Source organism: Primulina huaijiensis, chromosome 3 (assembly GCF_012295235.1).
Source record: "Primulina huaijiensis isolate GDHJ02 chromosome 3, ASM1229523v2, whole genome shotgun sequence".
Taxonomy (NCBI): Eukaryota; Viridiplantae; Streptophyta; class Magnoliopsida; order Lamiales; family Gesneriaceae; genus Primulina; species Primulina huaijiensis.
The window spans coordinates 5,062,937-5,083,746 of record NC_133308.1 but is presented as its reverse complement, the minus strand read 5'-3'; the positions used below and the strand labels follow the sequence as shown (position 1 = coordinate 5,083,746).

Sequence of the window (20,810 nt, the reverse complement as noted above, 5' to 3'; positions counted from 1 at the left end):
CATGCAAAAGTTAATACAATAAAATTATAAGTTTTGATCTGCAATTTTCAAAAAGAAGGTATGAAATAGGATATCAATACATGTTGTTACTCCACGATCAGATCGTCAGTTTCAACATTTTTTAGATCGAAGTAAATAGTAATTTCTTTTGGTTCATTCTTAAAAATTGGATTGGGATTATGTCGATAATCAAAGGCAAATCAAGCCAAAATAACAATTATTTTGTTCTTGTAGAGTAACTGGCCGCGAGAATCGAAGAAGAAGCCCAATTTTTTGTGATTTTGATAGATCCAAATTTTATTTATATTAAAGAATGGACCAGGTATTTTGTCCGTGTACAGTCGGTCCACCTAACAGATATAGATCCGTAAAACCGTGTCACATTAAATCTACATTATAATGATAAACTCTCAAAATCAAATACAAGAATGAAGGTGATTAGGACTCGTCTTTCTTTTCAAGTAACCTTCCATAAACAATTAATAATAAGATAGAACACAACCACGTGCATGCGACTCAAAGAATGATTCCTGGAAGATACGCAATAAAAAAAATTTATATTGGATCTCACGTTTCAAGAAAGGATTTCATGAAACTTTAATTTCATATATATGGGTTTATAATCCTTTACTTTGAAACTTTTTGGGTGTAATGTGCCCCTAATGAAAGAAGGATCGAAAGATAGTATTTGAGTTGTATTCAGTTTTAAAGATTTGAATCATACTATTAACATCAATTATAATTTTTGATAAAAACAACGATCATTCGATCTCACTCACGTTCTATTTTCATGAGTCAAAGTTAGCATAATCATCAGGAGTATTAGGAATTAACGATATAATTAAATTTTATTGTCTAGATCTAAAAAATTTAATAAAGTGTGAATGCACCCCAAAGAAGATGTAGCCCAGCCGATGAGGCATTGACCCAATAGTTAAGATTGAGGCTTTGAAACTTGTTGGTTTCAGGTTCGAATATCGTTGAAATATCGTTGATTGTGGTTGTTTTCCTAATTTATTTAGATAGATTTAGTTTTTTTTTTCCCGAGAGAAGCAAGTCTCTGGTTCATGATCAAGTCCCATCAATAATGCATACAATTATGATTGGTGGCGGAGTGTAGACTAAACTAATCATTAATCTAAATGGGAACTGAAAACAAAGATTTTAGTATGTTAGGATCTAATCAAAATAAATTTTAAGACACAATTTATTTATTAAATTGATGATTAATTGACAATTGCATTAAGATTTATGAATCTGGCCACGTCTCGCCGTACCATAATTGTGAGAAAGGTACAAGCAAATTGTACCCAAAGACAAATTAATACATAATTTATATACAAATCCACATTTCCTTATTGATATTACTAAAATTCACCAAAATAAAAATAATATTATATCCTTCACCAACGTAACATTTCACACCTATATCCATATTTTATAATATAAATAAAAAAACTACAAAAAAAAAATTTTGATTAAAATCCAAATATTTTTTAAAAAAAATAAAAAAATTGTAGGAACACGCAACACATGTAATGAGATATTAGTAATATTATAATATATAACATGCTCGTCATTTTACCAGATGAGTGTAATTTAGTTCAATATTATGTAAATGTTATAAAAATATTGAAATTTACATTCAGACTATATATATAATAAAAAATTGTTACGAGACCGTCTCACGAGTTAATTTTGTGAAACAAATTTCTAACTCGACTAGACCATGAAAAAAATTCTTTTAATTTTGAAAATATCATTATTCATAGCAGATATGGATTGAGTTGATCTGTCTCACATATATAGATCCGTGAGACTGTATCACGAAATACGTGTATACTTAATTAATATATGTATATTCTATGGATATCGATTTAGTTGGGCTGTACGGATCCTTTAAGANTATTAATGGAAAAGAAAATTCTCGGCGGGTTTTGTGGTTGTGACAGTTAAAACCATGTGAGGTTTTTAGTTTTTCCCACTTTAATTAGTTCATTCGTCAACTTTTTATTTTATGTTACTAAAATAAAATATGAAACTCAATAACAAATAAATTAAAAATTTTCAAATCAAATAAAAAATAAATTGAAATTGCACCAAACACCTCCAAGCAATCTTCCGAGTCTACTCAAGATCTACTGCTCCAATAAGATCGATTATGTCCTATATAAACATCTTCGAGCAAATGCGATAAAAATGGAAACGTACGATCGCATGATAAAACTAATATTTTTCTACAAAAATAAAAACAAAATCTCGCGTTTAATTTGAATCTAGAAAGAACTACGACCTATCTTTACTCGAATCAATCGATTTCTTACATGGGATATGGAATGATCTTTCACAAGTTCATTGTGTGCAAAGAGAATAATCATAAGTAGTTGTTAATGTTAGCACATGCATACTTACCTAAAAGATCATCAAGTTGATGAACTATTGCATGTGAATTCTTGGCAAATTTCAATCTTATTTTTTTAAATATAAAAAAAAAATCATTTTTCCCGACTTTTGAGGACAAGATTAATTTTGGTACATATATTTATGAAGACTAGTAAATTATAATAACAAATGAATGAATTAAACAAAAGAAAATTAAGATAAGTTGACTGAGATCTAATCATTGCTGCATATATAGAGTTTTACTCATTCAAGATTTGACTTATTGCCCAATCCAATAATTATGGAGTAGGTTTCTTGTGAGATGGTCTCACGAATCTTTATCTGTGAGACGGGTCAATCCTACCGATATTCAGCATAAAAAGTAATAATCTTAGCATAAAAAGTAATATTTTTAATGGATGACCCAAATAAGAGACTCGTCTCACAAAATACGACCCATGAGACCGTCTCACACAAGTTTTTGCTATAATTATGTTAATTAATATTTTATCGATTCCAATATTAAGCATAAAACATATTCAAATTAATTTATTTGAATTTGAAATGTTGCGACACAATTACAAGCCACTATTTTAATAAAAATTCAAAAATATATACAGAATCAAATGTGAATGAAAAAGTTGTATTGATTCTTTAATATTTTCTTGTTATTTTCGAATTTTTTTTTAAAATAGTAATCACATGGAAAGATGCAAAATTTCAGAATGGTGGAGAAAAGGTGGGCTAATTAATGCTTATTTCATTCCTATATAAATACAAAGTCATGCACTTGAAAACCAAACCAGAAATAACAGATAACTAACAACTACCTCTCATTCCTCTGTTTTCGTCTCAACAAAAATCAAACACAAGAAAAAAAAACATGGGAATCCCACTTTTCACTCTAATGTTATCTCTTCTTTTGGTTCCACTTCTCACATTATCTTCCCCGATTCCAGACCCTGAACTAGTAGTGCAAGAATTTAACGAGTAAGCTAACGTGACGCGACGTTTTATTTAATAATTTTCGTTCTACTTAACATAGTCTAACAATGTGCTATAAATTCTTGCAGAAAAGTTAATGCATCAAGAAGGAATTTGGGAGTTCTATCCTGTGGAGCAAGCAACCCCATTGACGAATGCTGGAGTTGTGACCCTAATTGGAAAAACAATAGGAAGCAGTTGGCAGATTGCGCGATTGGGTTCGGAAGACAGGCCATTGGTGGAAGAGATGGCAAGATTTATGTAGTGACAGATGCTGGAGATGATGCGGTGAATCCGAAACCGGGGACTCTGAGATACGGTTGCATCCAAAGCGAGCCTTTGTGGATCGTTTTTTCGCGCGACATGGTCATCAAACTCAAGCAAGAACTCATGATAACCTCGTTCAAAACAATTGACGGCAGAGGTGTGAGTGTGCACATAGCTAATGGGCCATGCATAACCCTTCAATATGTTAGAAATGTCATCATACATGGCATCAACATACATGACTGCAAGCAAGGGGGGAATGCTTATGTGAGGGATTCTACTAAACATTTTGGATGGAGAGGCTTATCAGATGGTGACGGGGTGTCTATATTCAGTTCCAGCAATATTTGGATCGATCATTGCTCGTTGTCGAATTGCCAAGATGGCCTCATCGATGCCATACGTGGCTCGACAGCCATCACCATTTCGAACAATTACATGACACATCATGATAAGGTCATGCTCTTGGGGCATAGTGATAGTTACACACGTGATAAAGCTATGCAAATCACCATTGCCTTCAACCATTTCGGAGAAGGGCTCATTCAGAGGATGCCAAGGTACATTAATTAAAAACAGGCACCATAGCCCCTCTCTTTCAAATTCCTTGATCTGCACGCCCTTGCGTAATTCGAGCCTAATGTAGCTATTTAACATGTTACAAATTTCAACTCTGTTATTATTTTGTTGAGATAAATGAGGTCGACGTGATGCGTCACACCAGAACGATGGCTGAAAAGTCTCTGTTCTTGACATATTTTGCAGATGCAGGCATGGCTATTTCCACATTGTGAACAATGACTACACACATTGGCGAATGTATGCTATTGGCGGCAGTGCATCCCCTACTATCAACAGCCAAGGCAATAGATTTCTTGCTCCTGATGATAGGGACCATAAGGAGGTGAGAATATATACTGATATACTATGATGCTTGCTAAATGTTTATCATAAAAGAATCTAATTATTTGCTTGAAATAGTAACATAAATCAATGAAATAAATCATGATTTAACTATTGAGCGTGGCTAATAAGTGAAGTTATTGCCTTTCAAGGTGACCAAACATGAGACGGCTCCACAAAGCCAGTGGAAGAAATGGAGCTGGAGATCAGAAGGCGACTTGATGCTAAATGGCGCATTCTTCACGCTGTCTGGTGCTGGATCCTCATCTAATTTCGCCAAAGCATCAAGCTTGAGCGCGAGACCATCGTCCCTCGTGAGCTCAATGACAGCAAGAGCAGGCGTACTCAACTGTAGAGAAGGCAACGCATGTTGATCGTGTGTTCGATCGCAATAGGATCAACCAAACAACAGAAGGGCTTCAAGTGTTTTCGTCAATTTCACTTCTTCAGCAATTTGTTTCCCCAACCTCGGCCTTTTTCTTTCTTTGTATAAAGACATTAAACCGTGTAGCTAGGAAGTAAGCAAGAAAACTTTCATACACCATATGTCAAAAGGAAGGATAGGTTGGTGAGTTGACAATTGTAATTTTCATTTAATCCTTTGCATTCAAATGTTCAACTGATGACTTGTAACTCATCTGCCGCCGAATTCCGAATTTGGGACGAAATCCAATTGTAAAAATCCTTTCTCCCGAGTCCCAACTACAAAAAACATGTTCTAAATAACATTTTTTCACAAAAATACTTGGCTAGTGATTAATTTCTGTAGAATCAAGAATGAATTAAAAGTAACCCTCCGTCAGAAAAAGATTAAACAATGTTGCACATATCTGTAAAAAATTATTTTATCACGAAATTTGCAAGCAATCTTATAAATTTTATACAATCAAAAGTAGTTTAAAAATTTGTTTTTATACTTGTTAAAATAAAATTTCTGCCCAAGGCCATGGTTACACACAATGAAGAAATTGGTTTCGGGCGTAAGACAGAAGGAAAAAGGATCATCAACAATTACTCAATAACTTCAGCAAATATTCTAGAAACAAATTCCAGTAGCATTTTAATTTCAATTTCTGTTCTGTTAGCCTTTCTGTAAATTTATATAGTGTTTAAGAAAGATCCTTCAGCTTTATTTTTGTTATTTCCATGTTTATTTCTTTTCTTAGTGATATAGTCGAGTATTCTGTTATTTGAAGAATTTGTGTTTCCAAGTTTTTCTTATTTTCATCCTTAGTCCCTACTTGAGTCAGTGTTTTCACCATTAACTAACAGCCAAATCGAGGACCCGAATAAAGTTTTAGAATTTAGATTCATGGCTTCAAGGCCAAGGTACCAAGAATATCCTTGGTGATCATCAACCACAAAGCCAAGGAACCAAGAATATCCTCGAGGATCATCAACCACAAAGTCAAGGAATCAAGAATATCATCTGAGAATTAATGCTCGGAAGATTAGGGATTGTAGGTTATGATGTGGGATCATTGGCCTCAAGGTTGAGGAAACAACAATGCTCAAGTGATCATCTTGCAAGGGTCCAGGGAATTAGAATTACTCTTGGGTATCAACGTCTGGAAGCTCAAGGATTGGAGCTCCACAATATAGGTTGGGGAATCAGAAGCTACATCAAGTAAATATAAATGTAATGAAGCAAGGGACTCTATGTTTAGCCTTCACATTCATTGGAACAAATATATCTGAATGAATTAATTTCCATGGAAATTAGGCTCTAATCTCTTTTCAAATGGTTTTTGTGTCATTTTAACAGCAAGCCAGTGCTCTCAATTCGATAAATCAACTCTAGATAGAAAACCTAATAGTCGTACTTTTATTAGTCGATTCATCATGTTTTGTCCAATGTGACTTAATCTAGTATGCAAGTATAAGCTCATATTTTCATCACTAGATGAATAAACATTTAACGAAACACAACGATCAACATAATAATTAAACATTTGTATGTATAAATCCAACACAATAAAATCACTCTTAATATGTCTGCAACCATAATACATATTTTCATAGTAGATACGAACCAGAATAGTGTTAAAGTTCCTACTAAATCCTAATCCTAAAAGAACAATAACATATACTAAATTATGTCGAACTTATGTGCGTAGAGGACATCATGTAAGAGAACAGTTCAACTACCATGAAACTCTAGTTTGCAAGTGTCGATGCATTTGACTTCAATTTTTGCACTATTTCCTACATATATCCATCTCGTGTCACAAGGAACTCAATGAAATCTAAAAATGCTTCACGATCTCTGGTTACATGGTCTATTGCTCCTGAGTATATAATACACACATGATAATATTAAGTTAATAAAATAGTAGTAGAAACACATATAGTACTCACAAAAATATTAGTAAGTGACACTTTTTTAGGCTCAAGGTACTCACGTGTGAAATAATCAAATGTTTGGCTATTATAGCACTTCATTCTTCCCAAAGTTCTTAAGCTTTGTCTTATGGTTTGTACACTTCAGCAACATTCTTTCCCTTATTTTTGCTCTTCTAGTTCCTAAAGTGTCTAAAGCCTGAAGCCTTCTTAGAACTAGACCAGCCACAAAAGCACTTGTTATAGACTTAGCAACACCAAGCCGCTCATCCTCAAGTTCAACATGGCGAGCAACATTAGAGAAAGTCTTAATGCTATTGTTATGATTCAGATTGAATTTCGTATGCTCCCACTTGTCAGGAAAAGATCAGATCAAAACTTGAATTTGCTACTCAATTCACAAATCATGTTTGAAATAGTTTTCAAATGTTGTTTGATCAGCTTGTTTCTTAAAACTATCACAATTGATAGTTAATTGGCTCATACGGGTTACAATAGTACCTCCATATTTATTCCTAAGCTACACCCAAATGTCATGAGCAGTAGGATGATGATCACATTGATGAATGAGACCATCAATCATAAGTTGACTATAATAGCACGAGCACTGAAATCTTTCATTACCACGCATTTTAAGCTTCTTTTATCTCTCATCTGTTGAGCATTGTTACCCACATTGAGATCCCGCATGATTTGGTCAATACGCTCTGAGACATCTTGCTCATCAAGAACAAAACAAATCTTATGGCACCAAGTATCAAGTTGTCATCATTAAATTTATCACATTTGTTAAAGATAAGCAATGATAGATTTTGATGTCATGGTCTGTGTATTTTAAAGGTGATGACACATGATAATGATTATTATATTTACACATTTATCTTCTACTTAAAATTAACATATTTATAATTCCACATAAGTCAGAAATACAAAAGTTCACTAAGTTCTCAATCATCATCTACAATCCTAATTTTGTATCATCATAAATTTAATTTCAAAGTAATACAATTTTTTTAATTGATTTTAAGTGAGAATCAATCAAATTCTTCCAAATAAAAAGCTCCGGCTTAACTTAGAATATTTCAATAAATTTCATATACCCATATATAGAAATATATAGACAAGCATGTATTGTAAAAAAAAAAAAAATCTAACACGAAATTTTACAATGCACGCTTCGACAAACATATATATAAACATGAATAACACCATCCCCATGGGGGTACCAACTCTCAATAAATAGTTATGTTTTCAATTGGGTTAGAAAAATCTCTCAAAATCCCGACTCATCTCGAATCTCATCTCATTCTCTTCCCGAAAATTTCCCGACCCACCGTTTTCCCAACTCGAGTTGTCGGGATTTTATCCATTCCGATCAATGTCGGGAGAGGGATCATATATATAATCTCCACTTGATGGGATTCTCATCTCGACCCCTATGATCAATATATTGTATTAATAATTTTTTTTTTTTGTTTTAATACTTTTGACGCTTTTTACCCCACAAAGTTCTCATCTTGTAAAACCCTAACAGGACATTTTTCTGCTTAGCAATATCTTTCGACCAATTTGATTTGATTACCATAATTCGGTAATAAATTTTTCTTGAATTTTTCTTGAATCTTTCCACTTAGTACTCATGTTGTGTGTTTTATTCAATTTTGATTTTATGGATGTATTGTTTAAATTTGGTATCGGTATTTACTGAAATCTGTTTCGAACCTTTGAAATTTTGTTCTTCTTCGTAGTTTTGTATATATATATTATATATATATATATATAAAATTTTTGATATCCTGCACACCTACCGTACACACATATGTGAGCACCGATGGGGTGTCACTCACCCATTAGATGTGATGAAATATAGAAAAATTATGTATCCAATGGGTGAGCGACACCTCATCGGTGCTTATATATATATATATAAAAGAGTATATACAAAAACTTCACCAATCGTAGGGCCCTATTGGCCTAAAATGGCAGCGTTCTCCCCTAAGTTCTTCCATTCATTAATTTTGGGGCCCTGTTGGTCAAAAATGACAAAAGAATCTTGGGTTGCATGATCCATGCGATATGTTTTTTATAATTAAAACGAGATACCAAAATCTCGATGCCATATTTAAATAACATTATTTATACTATAATAGCCCGCATATTATTTTAAATTATTGAATATATTTTATTAAAATATATGAAGAATTTTTTTTTATTTATCATGATGCTTAAATCAATCTCATTCCTAGCATTAATTACCTTTTCTTCTCAATCCATTAAGGATTTATAATGGAAAAACCATTATCAAAATAAGATAAATTATACGGCATAAGTATGCCAGTAAAAATTCGTGAAGGTTCACAATGAATACTAAGGCCACTTTCCAAGTACTAAACCAAATTGAGTCAAGCTAAACAAAACATGAATATCTAGCTATTTTCTTAAGCTCTCTTTTCTGCATGGTGCCGACAGTAACTCGTTGCTGCAATTCTCACTTTAGAAGCTCGGCTCAGGTCTCATTACGGCCAGGTTAGATTGAGCTCAACCTACGAACAAGTTGAAGCCTGGCCTGAACTAAGTTCTAGGCCAGACCAAACAGTCGATGAGTCGTTGGATTGGCAATGAACCATAATCTTACTAAGCTCATCATTTTGAACTTACAAATTGCAAAACCAAAAATAAGCCAATATACCAAAGAACCGGGGCAAACAACAAGAATACAACTTGTATTTGTTAAACTTGAAACAATCAAATTCATCAACCATATTACAAATACAACTGCACTCAACGGTGGTGCATAACGGTGAGGGCAGTTATCAGTCCCAACATTATGACTAAATTTAAGATAATTTAATATTTTGTAAATCAAACCAAACACCAGATACAAAAGGAAGAGTTTCATTATCAGAAATCACAAAGCTGAAGAGCTTTACAATATCATATCATCTGGTCTCCTATAATTCGCTGGAACATAAGAAAATAACAAACATGAGAGAAGCAATCAAAAGGTAAAAGAAAAAAAAAAAACTGGACTGGATATCCAGATAATCATCAAATGACTTAGCTGGAGGTCCATATTTCAACTCAGAAGCTTAGTATCACATAGGCTCGCAGTTTACAGGCAAAGTTGGGCCAATCAAACACAACGGATGGTACTCGCATCCTACTCAAGCTGCACGACAACTGACTTTCAACATGCATCATCATGCCAGACTATGGTTAATAGCCAGATGACACGAGAACATTGTGTTCCTTCAAGCGTTTTTGGAATAGAGCCAAGCGATTCTGTAACTGTAAGATACCAGCAGCTTTCTGGGATAGGATTGTGTTTAATTTGGAGATATAGTCATCCAGTTGATTTCCTGGTTGATCTGCCTCAACCAATAGATTCATCTCCTGAAAACATCAGACATGAGAACTATAACTGCGATGAAGGAAAAATATAGGAATTTGTCTCTAGGTCATTGACCAAATAGAATAGACCAATTCCTGTTGAATATATCACCAACAATGTCCCCAGCAAAGAAGGGATGAAAACCGAAAAGAGAAAAGGTAAATACATCTAGCGACTATAACAGACCTCTCTAACAAGATCCATTGTTTCCTCCACTTGTCTCCTGTGAGCATTAACAAGATCTTCCTCTTCCTAAAAGAATTTCACAGCATGTCTTACTTTCAACATTTAAATTGGATAATATTTAGTTGTTCAAAGCAAATTATGTTTTTTTAACCTTCAATAGAGCATCTAGATTGTCATCTGAATTTGAACAAGTCATTTCTGATTTAGGTGGCTCCTTCCACTTCGCCTGGCCATTAGCTCTCTTTGTTTTATCATCCGAAGTTGCGAAGTTGAGTGACTCAGCTTTCGAGTTCTTCAATGATGGCTTCTCTTGCTCATAGAAATCTTCTTCATATTCATCCTTCTCAGTTTGTTCAAGCCATGAATCACCTGCTTCATCTTCAAAAGTTGATGTTGGTGGCATGATTGAAGATAAAGGCTGTGTTGTTGACTCCTTCAGATTTGCAGTTGAAGATAAAACATCTCTTTTGGAGTTGCCTTTTGAAAGGCTTTTCACCCTAAATCAAAATAAAAGGCATGGTAAGGCCCTAAAAAGGAAGAAATGTTAAAATATTAGCATATAAAAGATTTCAACCTGTCTGCATATCGTAATGTATTCAATGTATGTTCACAAGATCCTGCATTTGGTGAGACACAGGAAATCATTACAGTGCGAGAATTTCCAACAAATGAATCCCTTAAAACTTCTGTCAATTTACTGCCTCGAAATGGAATGTGGCCTTGATCATTGTCAAGTGCTCTAATACACTCCTTCAATGCTAGCAAACTTTTATTTATCTCAGCCCCTTCCATTCTGCAAAATTAGAATTCAGAAAGAAGATAGGATAAGAATTAGATAGACAAGAAACAAAGGGCATGTTTGGGTTCATTTTCCCCACCTCCCTCAGCTCCAGAAAAAGAGCCGAAATATTTTTCAGTTTTCAAAGTATCACAAAAAAATAAAAATTATATATCTACTATGTCACATCACTCACCGAACATTTTTTTAATGTAACATAAAATCTACACTAAAAAATAAATATTTCAGAACATAAAAACAAACACACACACATATATCACATTGTCCAGTATACTTTTCAAAAAAATTCTGACAAAACATAAAAAACCATAGCTTAATCTTTTTCTTCATAATAAACAACACATGAGGGTGGGGTGATCCACATGTTCATTATATTTCTTGATCAGCAAAATTCTCATGTGTGCCAAGTGCAATCATAATAAATTTAATCATTTTTAATACTGTTAAATTTTATGCATTTGGCAGAACTTATTTGACTGATCAAGAAGCTCTAAATATATACCTGGTCTGCTTATCATTATCAGTAGTATCTGCACCCCGTTCGCTTCCAGCAAGGTCAATGAAGGAGAGTTTGCCAACAACCCGAGCAGGTTTGGTTTCACTGACATCAGCTGACCTCTTAACAGAAAGCTGAAGAATGGCATGTGATCGAGATGATTCTTCGTTTGCACCTGTGGTGCCGGTACTTCTTGTTGCATTTCCTCGCTCAATAAGTTCCTTGACTGTATCCACATCTGAAACTCGATACTCTTGCAAGCCAACAATACACACTTGTTGCTTGCCATCCTCTCTCATGCAAAGTTTTCTGCCATGACAGATGTTGGAAGCATTATTGCAGTGAAGTGATGTATGGCAAAAGCTACTGACTTAAATGAGAACAAGTTAGACAGTTTACTTTCTATCACTGAGCAGATCAAAGAGTTTTCCTCCATATATCTCAAAGAAACTGACAAATAGTTGAAAGCCTTGGTTCCTGTAAGTGTGATGCATGAGCCTCAAGATATCCCTTACTGCTTTGAGCGGCAGTGGTTTCATTGTATATGTTTTGCCACTTCCTGATTGGTTTCCAGATGGTAGTAAAATAGAAGAATTGAGATGGGAGGAAGATAGAAGGGGAAAGAGAACAGTGTCAGCCAGAGCTTAGTGATGAATAAAAATTAAAAAAAAACGAACAAGTTCACGATGAGTCAGTGAGATGTATACAATTTAAAAGATATGCAAACACAATATCTCTATTACAAAACAAAAGCTTAATCATATTACAGACATTTCCAAATCTTAGCTTCTTACACAGATACAAGTTCCCACAAGTAAAATCATCAATTAATATAAAATAATGTCAACATAAATCAAATACATGCTATCAACGACAGGAGATAGCGGGAACTTTTGTAGCAGAATATTAAAATCACACAAACACTAGTCTCATAAAACAGAAAGATTAGCTCAAAAAAGTCCCCAAAAAAAGTCTCATAGTAGGCTCCAACCCAATCTCTTGTTCCAGGTTAGCAAACATAGAAACCATGAACTTGTTTTTTGGATAAATCAAGTAATTGAGTGTGTTTCTCCCTGCATCTTTAAATACTTCCATTGAAGGAAATTCACAGTCATTTGATGAAACTTCAAGAAAGTTGAAACAAGAGACTTATCGATATTTACAAATCTGCTCTCCCATAATCTGCATCTTCCAGTATATGGTGAGAAATGAAACTAGCCTAACTACAGGTATCATGTTTACAAACCCCAATTTCATCTGGTGATTTCATGCAATACCTGTTTGCCCATAAGCAAAGCAAGTTGCTTTTGTACGTTGGAAAATGATGGGGACAATAGGCTCCACTGTTTCACGGTACACCTACTCAAATTAGATACATGGCACAATTAGAAACACAAAAGATTAAAAGAGAAAAATGATGAGAAACAAATTAAAGTCATCTCGGTATCAGATCCAGCTCATGCCCTGGAGTCACCTCATCATTTGAAACTTCTTCATCCAGCACAGCATCAAAGACAAATTCATGTTTCTCCAAATACTCAGTCAAATCAACCTGTAGCACATTTAAATTCAGAACATTGATTGTTTTAACAAAAGGACTGATACATTAATTGTTTTAACGAAAGGACTGATTCTATTCAGCTGTATAAACTCAGAACCAGGTCATTTGATTTTTCCATAGAATCCTTATCTGGATGAATCTTGTCAAATAACACTAGTTAGTACTCTAGAAATTCTTGGAAAAACAAAAGAGCAAGTTAAACTAATAACTAGTTTAGAACCAAAAAACAGTGTTTTTCCTACCAAAGTGATTAAAGGTAATTAACTGAAAACTGAAAACTAATTGGGCATATGTAGAAAGAAAAGAATTTCTCAAATAATTTTAATCTAGTTAACTCAATCTTTGATCATAGCTTCAAAGAGAGATTACTCTAAACCACATGGACAAAAGTTTTGCGGAAAATAGTATAGCCTCACAGAAATTTAAAAAAAGCTATAATTGAGGGATGCAGAGATACCGACCTTAAGTTTTGTCTCATGGACCACAAGAGAATTTGAAAAGGTTTCTATAATGTCCTCCTCATTCTTAGCCAATTCCTTTTTGTTAATTGGTCTTTTGCGGACCTGATCATTTATGAGCAATTGTAAGGGCAGCTAAGTCGAAAGTTGTATCCAGGCTTTAGTAACCAAAAAACTGAAATATTGAGATATGCAAATTTTGAATAGAGTTGAAAATACTTACCACCACTTTAATCTTTGCAACATTGCTTGCCTTCACATTATCAGCTGACAGGCTTTTCAGAACATTGCTCTCTTCCAAGCCACGAGTTTTGCCAGCTTGTTTGATGTTTCCAAAATATGCATCTGCGTCATCAAAGCTTCTTCCCCGAGAAATATGATTCATTGAGGGCACATCATAAAGACCAGGAACTGGCATCTTTCCACAGCAACACACCCAAAACAGAACATATAAAAAGAGAGTCAGGCAATGTCTGAACAAAGTAACATATTCAGAGCAAAAAAAATCAGGATCAAAACCAAATTCAAGAGATCAGAAGAAAACACCAATTATACATCAATCTATTCAGCTCAATTAACACTCAAACATGTTGATTAAAAGTTAGTTTTAAGGCAACCGAGTGAATAATCATTGATCCCCAACTGGAAATTGAGGGGTCCGGGATCCCTCCACCAGCCCCAAAGAGTAAAACTAAGATCAGAGAGCACAAAAATTGGCCATCATATGGAATGCAACGGTGCATATGACTGGAAAATGAAGCGAAGCATGAGCAGCAAGGTTCAAGCTACATAAAGCCAAGCTAATAAACATTGTATTAAAAGGGTGATAAATCATTTTACAGAAAAACATTTAGCTAGAACGCTAAAATATTAAGTTAAATCACCACATTAGACCAATATAAGCAGGATAAAATCAAAAATCAGAGTTCAATACCCAATCACATAATCCACAAATGCACAGCAAGATTGAAGTCGGGCATTGTAGCACCCAAAAGAAAATATAAATTTCTTCCACACCATAGTAAAAAGCAACAGCTGGAAAACAAATTTGACTCCACAAATCAGAAGTTTACCTCCGAAAGCAACTCAGTGTCGAACGAATGCAGATCCAAGAGCCCCGGGCTATACTCATTCAACGAAACTGGCTCCTCCCCATTCTTCCTCTGCCTCGGATACCCCGGAGGCGTCAATGGCTCCGAAAGAAAATCACTTCCCCCTCCGTACGTTCTCTGCCCCTGCACACTCCTATACATTCTCGAATCCTGACCCCCTCCATTGTAATACCCAAAATCCTAATATCCGGGTAAACGAAATGATCAAACAAAATTAGCTGAATAATAATCCTGGGTTTTAGATTTTAGTATCATCAGATCTAAATATAATTACAAGTTAGAAAATTCCGAGCATTCACCTGAATTGGAGGAACTGCATTGTTCGAGGACTGCTGGTGTTGCAGACCAGCTGATTGCAGCCAACGTCCATTCGAGGAAGTCTCGAGGAAGTTTTCGGAGTACTGCCGCTGATGGTGAGCCCCCGATGCACCCGATCTTTGCCTTCCCACAGCATTCATTTTCTCTCAAGAACAAAAATGGAGGAAAAACAAAACCCAACAATCTCTCCTCAGCTTCGATCGATTGCGAAAAACTTCAGCCTCGCCAAAAAAATCAAAAATCGATATTTTTCTTCCTATTGTACAGTATGGTATGATTACAGACAAATGTGGGATAATTTTTTGGGAACGAATGAATTATTAAGACTGGGTCGACAGAAAAAATAAAAAAAGCTTTGAAATTCAACGGTTCAGATCCATTTCACTGTTTCACTCACTGTGAAAAAAAGGTGGAAACTCACGCAAATTCACCGCAGAAAACAGAGAAAACGAAAGGATGGGTTCCAGTAGAAATTTTGAATTTTGAAGAGCGGCACGTGTGGAGGCACTGGCGCGTGCGAAAATGAGTTCGTGGGTGGGCCCCACCCGTGTTTTTGAATTAAAGGGGGGCTGTTTTTGTGCATTCCATGGCTCCACACATGGTGGGGTTGTGCCGTTTATGGACCAGCCTCTATTATTATTTTTTTAAAAATACTTTTAACTATTAAATTTAAATAATTATACAGACTAGTATTTTAATTGTAATTAAATTTAAATAATTATACAGACTAGTATTTTAATTTTAATTATATTTGAATAATATAAGAATATTATATTTAAATAATACACACATTTGTAGTTGTACATTTGAATAATTTCAAACCATATTACATAATTTATATAATATTTGCCACAAATTTTATGCATAACTATAATTCTAAAAATATTACAAAGTAAAAAAAAATCGTACTGTGAATCTATTTAGTCTCATCGTTGTGGTAATTTTTGTAGCAGGGGAATGAGTTTAGAATTCAAAATTTCGTATTGTAATTCAATAATTTTTGTGATTTGGAATTCAAAATATTACAAAATAAAAAATTCGTATTATTGTAATTTTGTAATTGAGTTTAGAATTCAAAATTTCTTATTGTAATTCAATAATTTTTGTAATTTAGAATTCGATCAAAATAAAAAAAATTCGTGTTGTAATTTTTGTAATTCAGTTTAGAATTCAAATTTTCGTTTCAAACATGAGATCTTGATTCGTTGACATTGTAACATAATAATTTTGATCACTAAACATTTTAAAAGATGTCAAAAGACTGGATTTAAGTCATTAATTTTAACACAAAAACTCATGTGAAACAGTCTCACAAGTCAATTTTGTGTGTTTTGGTCACCCATAAAAAATATTACTTTTGATAGTAAATATGAATAAATCTGAGTTATCTTACGAATAAAGATCCGTAAGCCGTCAAACAAAATACTTACTCTAATTTTAATCACAAAATCAAGTGCTACAAGAAAAAAATTTTAAAAACGCTATTTTGTCCCCTCCTCCTCCCGGGGTTTCATCTCCCTCTGTCTGATCAAAGATGGCTCGAATTGTCACTTCAACTATACCGTCTACCACTACCTTCCAAATTCTAAGTATTTACCACCCAATAATTGATAAGGGCTTCTGAATCCATTAGTGTTTATTCCTCTGGGTATTGATCCAGTTGCTGTAAAGATCCATATATGTGCATTGTGACAAGTATTCATCCAATTATTGTAAAGGATGTATATTTGTTTTTCACATATTGAATGATCGAATTACGTTATATGAAAAAATATATGTGACTCATTGAATCAACTCTCGGGTTAGGGCAGTTGAAACAACATAAGATTCAGATCTGTTTAGCAAGTTTTTTATCTTACAGTGTAGAAATCCAATCATACTTAAATGAATGTATTTAAATAATAGTTTGGAGAAATTTTCATAATCATGAACAACAAATCCCATGCTCACAATGTCGAATGTATGTAAAGACTGGAGATCAAGAAATGTATCAGTCTCTTCTCTTCAAGTGTTTGCTTACTTCCCTTTACTTGAATGGCAAATCTTGCAGCAATTCAAGCCATTTTAGCTTGCAAGAGTCGGCATAAACTCCCCGGTTTCTCTGCATGCGAGTTTCATGCCTATACCACGTTCTCTGTTCAAGTACCATTGTCGTGAAACAAGCACCTGAGAGCTACCTCATATGCAGTAAAAATGGCCCCATTCACGATAAATGCTCTAGTAACAGCAGTACCTAAACCTCTCCAGAGCACATTATACCCTTCATCTCTCACAATTCGCGTAAAGCAATCGATGATCCCGGAATATCTCAAAGGCAACGACTGTGATTGGATTCTTGTTTTGATCACATCTAAAGGGTAGGAACCGATCCAACTAGCCACTCCCGCAAGACCACCTGCCAGAAGCATGGTTCCAAATGGTTCTTGACCGTTCTTCCGGCATCCTGGATGGAGTTGTTCTCTCATATACTCGTATGTCAAAAAGTACACACCGTGAGCCGGTGCATCTCTCAGAACAGTGATGGTTAAACCGCGGTATAGCCCTCTCCAACCTTCCGTTTTGAATATGAATTTGGCGACGCCTATTGGACCCTTTTGGATACTCGATTGGCTGGTTGTTTGGTTGGTTTGCTGCTGCAGCTGTAGACGTATTTTTATCAACTCGACAGGGCTGAGAAGCAGGCTTTGTACAGCTCCTGTGCCGATTCCTCCGAGAGCAACTGCTCTGTATGAGGGTGGATCATCTGCAGCGATGTTTGAGTCTAGTACTCTAGATAGTATGGCATATGTTTGGAAAGCGATGGCATTCTGCATTTGCAAAGGATGTGACATCGTGAAGATCGAGTCTAAATTAGCCCCAAAAGCAAAAGAATTATCACCATTTTACTGTATATAATTCTATGAATTGCAAGTTTTGAACAAATATTTATCAAGTTGTGACATTTGAAAACTTAGTCAAAAATTGACATGACCCAAAGCTGAAAACTGAAATGTAGCACGCCCCGTAGAGATCCCACCTTTGGAGAACTTCTCCCGGCATAAAAGGGAGCCTAAAGTACGCATATATAGCACAGTAAAAAGTGAAAGCCTGACCAAAATTCCATGATCCACGTTAACAAATCCGACACGGAAATTCACGATTATTCAAACCCAATAACACAACAAGAAAAGGAACCTGGAAAGTGACAGAAGCAAACGGAGCCGCCATTCCCCGGTACAGAGCGGAGGGACCATCAGTCGCAACCACACGGCGGAGAATGCTGAAAGCAGACCCAGTTTTGCCTGATTGCTGCTGCAGAATTCTCAGCGTATCTAGCGGATATCCCGTGATAACACCGGCGGTGCCGCCGAACCCGCCTGCCACAAATTCTCTGCCCCAACTGCTCGCTAGATACTCCGGCCAAAAATCCATTATTTCACCACCCACTCAACAATTCCAAATGCAATCAGTTTACAGCCAATTTTCTGTGCTTTTATTCACTGAAAAATTAAAGAGATTTGGCAACACAAGTGAATATACCAACTTTTAATTGAAGAAAACGAAGTTCGTTTTCGTTTCGGTTTCTCGTGATTCTCGTGGACAACAGTACACGAATGATGTAGGGGTGCCGCCTTCTTAGTGTTTCTACACGTATTTATGCTATATTAAACCCTTATATCTTAGACTAACTATATCTCTAATTATATTAAAAAATATTAAAATATTTAATTTCATAATTATCTTTTTTATCTTATTAAAATTTCTTCAAATTATTCCATATTTTAAATTAAAAAAAATAAATAAAATTTTCATTTTAAATCGAACAACTATTTTAAATTAAAAATAATCACATATTAATTATTTAATATTATTTGATCAAATTAAAAATAATAATAACAACATATGTATTTTTATTAATATCATATTAAATTTGTTTTTCCTTTATTATTGTTTTTAAAAACTAGACAAATTGACCACCACTAACATGGAACCTTTCGGCTCTATTTGAACAAGAAATTTAAAATTTTTTATAGGTAAAAAAAATTAAAAATATATTTTTTTAATAAATTTTTGTAAAATGTTTTTCGAAAAAATTTACAAAAATTTGTACCCCAAATATAATTTTTATAAAAATAATGAATGTTTTTATAAAGAAAAGTAACGATAGAAATCAAAACAAATTATTTTTTAATTATAAAAACGTTTTAAAAACTGTTATCCAAACACATATTTATACTTAAAACAAATCTTAAAATTTTTTGTAAATTTTTTTTAAAAAACAAAAAAACACTTTTATAAAAGTGTTTTATAAATACTTGTCTAAATAGACACATACTTCAAAGTCGTAGATGTGAAAATGGCTTGACCCGAGTCAATCTATCCTACTCCACCTCGTCAAATATGTGAACTGTCAACTGAGTTGATAATATTTAACATTTAGAACACGATACTTAAAATATTTATCCCCTTCACATAATTGTGTGGTTAAGTTTAAAACCTACAATATTTTATATAAGAGTAATTTATAAAAAAAAAATTATCAATAAAAATTATATAAAATTAAATATTTTTAATCATTTATTACTGTACACATAATTCATTATATATCTTTATCTTTTCAGAATAAAATTTTTTTATTTTAGATAAAAACTCAACTTATAGATATAGATATAGATATAGATAGATATATAGATAATAATATAGTACAATAATAATATTTTTTAAACTAAAAATCTTGTGTATATAAATATAATAAAAAAATATTTATCAAAGTTTAAATCTAAAAAACATATATATAATCAATATATATAGATAAAAATAAATCAAGATAAGCTCTCATATTATTAAAATAATATTTTTAACAAAATTCAAAATCTAAATAATCATATATTTATATATTTAATTAAAAATAAAATTTAAAATATGATAAATACATTTTTTAGTAATATAAGAAAATAATAAAATTTTAAAAAATAAAATAAAAAGTAGTTAATCGATCGGATCGGTTTTTAAATTGTTCACTGGTTCACGATCAGATTGACCGATTTGATCGTAGAAACGATTGTTAAGATTGGTTCAGTCTGATTCATTCTATCAGATCCGACTAGACTTGTCAAAACGGGCTGGCTGGACGGCCCAGCCCGCTACCCGACGTAACCCGCCATTAGGCAGGGCGCGGCGGGCCTCTAAATGGTCAACCCAGTCCAACACACCTTGAGCCGCGGGTTATGCGGGCCGACCCGCTTATTTTTTTAAGAAAAAAATGCTAAAAATTATTATAATAAGCATACAAGAAAAATATATTTCATAAAATACTTATAAACATTAAAATAAGAAATTAAGAAAGCATAAAACATAATCAATAAAAAATAAAGTCCTTAAATAAAACATGAAGAAACTAAACAAATCCTATAAAGTCAATTCTCATTAAACTCCATTCAATCTTCATCTTCTACCATAGCTCTCTCCACAAAACTTTGGTTTCCTCTGTGTTTTTTTTTCGTTTACCTATTAAAGGGTTTTAAATTTTTTAATGAAGTATAAATCTTTTAAATAATAATAATAATTTGTTTAGGACGTGGCATAATTTCAATTAATATTCAAAATAAAGCAATCGTAAAAAAAAAAAAAAAA

The 20,810-nt window shown here is 33.7% G+C and overlaps 3 protein-coding genes across 3 annotated transcripts; 1 reads left to right on the top strand and 2 right to left on the bottom strand.

Annotated features, from left to right (window-relative positions):
* The first annotated feature begins 3,188 nt into the window (after positions 1-3,188).
* Positions 3,189-5,213, top strand: LOC140973291 (probable pectate lyase 5). The gene is made up of 4 exons (XM_073435980.1): positions 3,189-3,372; positions 3,456-4,193; positions 4,399-4,537; positions 4,689-5,213. The coding sequence occupies exons 1-4, from the start codon at positions 3,266-3,268 to the stop codon at positions 4,908-4,910; spliced, it is 1,206 nt and encodes a 401-aa protein (XP_073292081.1). The 5' UTR covers positions 3,189-3,265; the 3' UTR covers positions 4,911-5,213.
* Positions 5,214-9,755: 4,542 nt separating this feature from the next.
* Positions 9,756-15,525, bottom strand: LOC140973289 (kinesin-like protein KIN-13B). Its single transcript, XM_073435977.1, has 12 exons — positions 15,179-15,525; positions 14,841-15,059; positions 13,991-14,185; positions 13,771-13,872; positions 13,223-13,300; positions 13,026-13,107; positions 12,148-12,307; positions 11,755-12,057; positions 11,028-11,246; positions 10,605-10,950; positions 10,454-10,519; positions 9,756-10,269 (listed from the first exon to the last, which is right to left on the bottom strand). Exons 1-12 carry the CDS (start codon positions 15,335-15,337, stop codon positions 10,093-10,095), a joined length of 2,106 nt encoding a protein of 701 aa, XP_073292078.1. The 5' UTR covers positions 15,338-15,525; the 3' UTR covers positions 9,756-10,092.
* A 1,487-nt stretch (positions 15,526-17,012) lies between these two features.
* LOC140972129 (mitochondrial arginine transporter BAC2-like) lies at positions 17,013-18,796 on the bottom strand. The gene is made up of 2 exons (XM_073434596.1): positions 18,372-18,796; positions 17,013-18,004 (listed from the first exon to the last, which is right to left on the bottom strand). Exons 1-2 carry the CDS (start codon positions 18,606-18,608, stop codon positions 17,336-17,338), a joined length of 906 nt encoding a protein of 301 aa, XP_073290697.1. The 5' UTR covers positions 18,609-18,796; the 3' UTR covers positions 17,013-17,335.
* Between the last annotated feature and the right edge of the window lie 2,014 nt (positions 18,797-20,810).

What these genes read in the sequence shown, in the direction of transcription:
- LOC140973291 (XM_073435980.1), top strand. Translation starts at nt 3,266, where the DNA reads ATGGGAATCCCACTTTTCACTCTAATGTTATCTCTTCTTTTGGTTCCA. An exon ending in GTAGTGCAAGAATTTAACGA is followed by an intron (nt 3,373 to 3,455) that starts GTAAGCTAACGT and finishes AAATTCTTGCAG; the next exon opens with AAAAGTTAATGCATCAAGAA. An exon ending in CTCATTCAGAGGATGCCAAG is followed by an intron (nt 4,194 to 4,398) that starts GTACATTAATTA and finishes CATATTTTGCAG; the next exon opens with ATGCAGGCATGGCTATTTCC.
- LOC140973289 (XM_073435977.1), bottom strand. Translation starts at nt 15,337, where the DNA reads ATGAATGCTGTGGGAAGGCAAAGATCGGGTGCATCGGGGGCTCACCAT. An exon ending in ACACTGAGTTGCTTTCGGAG is followed by an intron (nt 14,186 to 14,840) that starts GTAAACTTCTGA and finishes TGCTGTGGAAAG; the next exon opens with ATGCCAGTTCCTGGTCTTTA. An exon ending in TCCATGAGACAAAACTTAAG is followed by an intron (nt 13,301 to 13,770) that starts GTCGGTATCTCT and finishes AATGTGCTACAG; the next exon opens with GTTGATTTGACTGAGTATTT.
- LOC140972129 (XM_073434596.1), bottom strand. Translation starts at nt 18,608, where the DNA reads ATGGATTTTTGGCCGGAGTATCTAGCGAGCAGTTGGGGCAGAGAATTT. An exon ending in TTGCTTCTGTCACTTTCCAG is followed by an intron (nt 18,005 to 18,371) that starts GTTCCTTTTCTT and finishes TTGCAAATGCAG; the next exon opens with AATGCCATCGCTTTCCAAAC.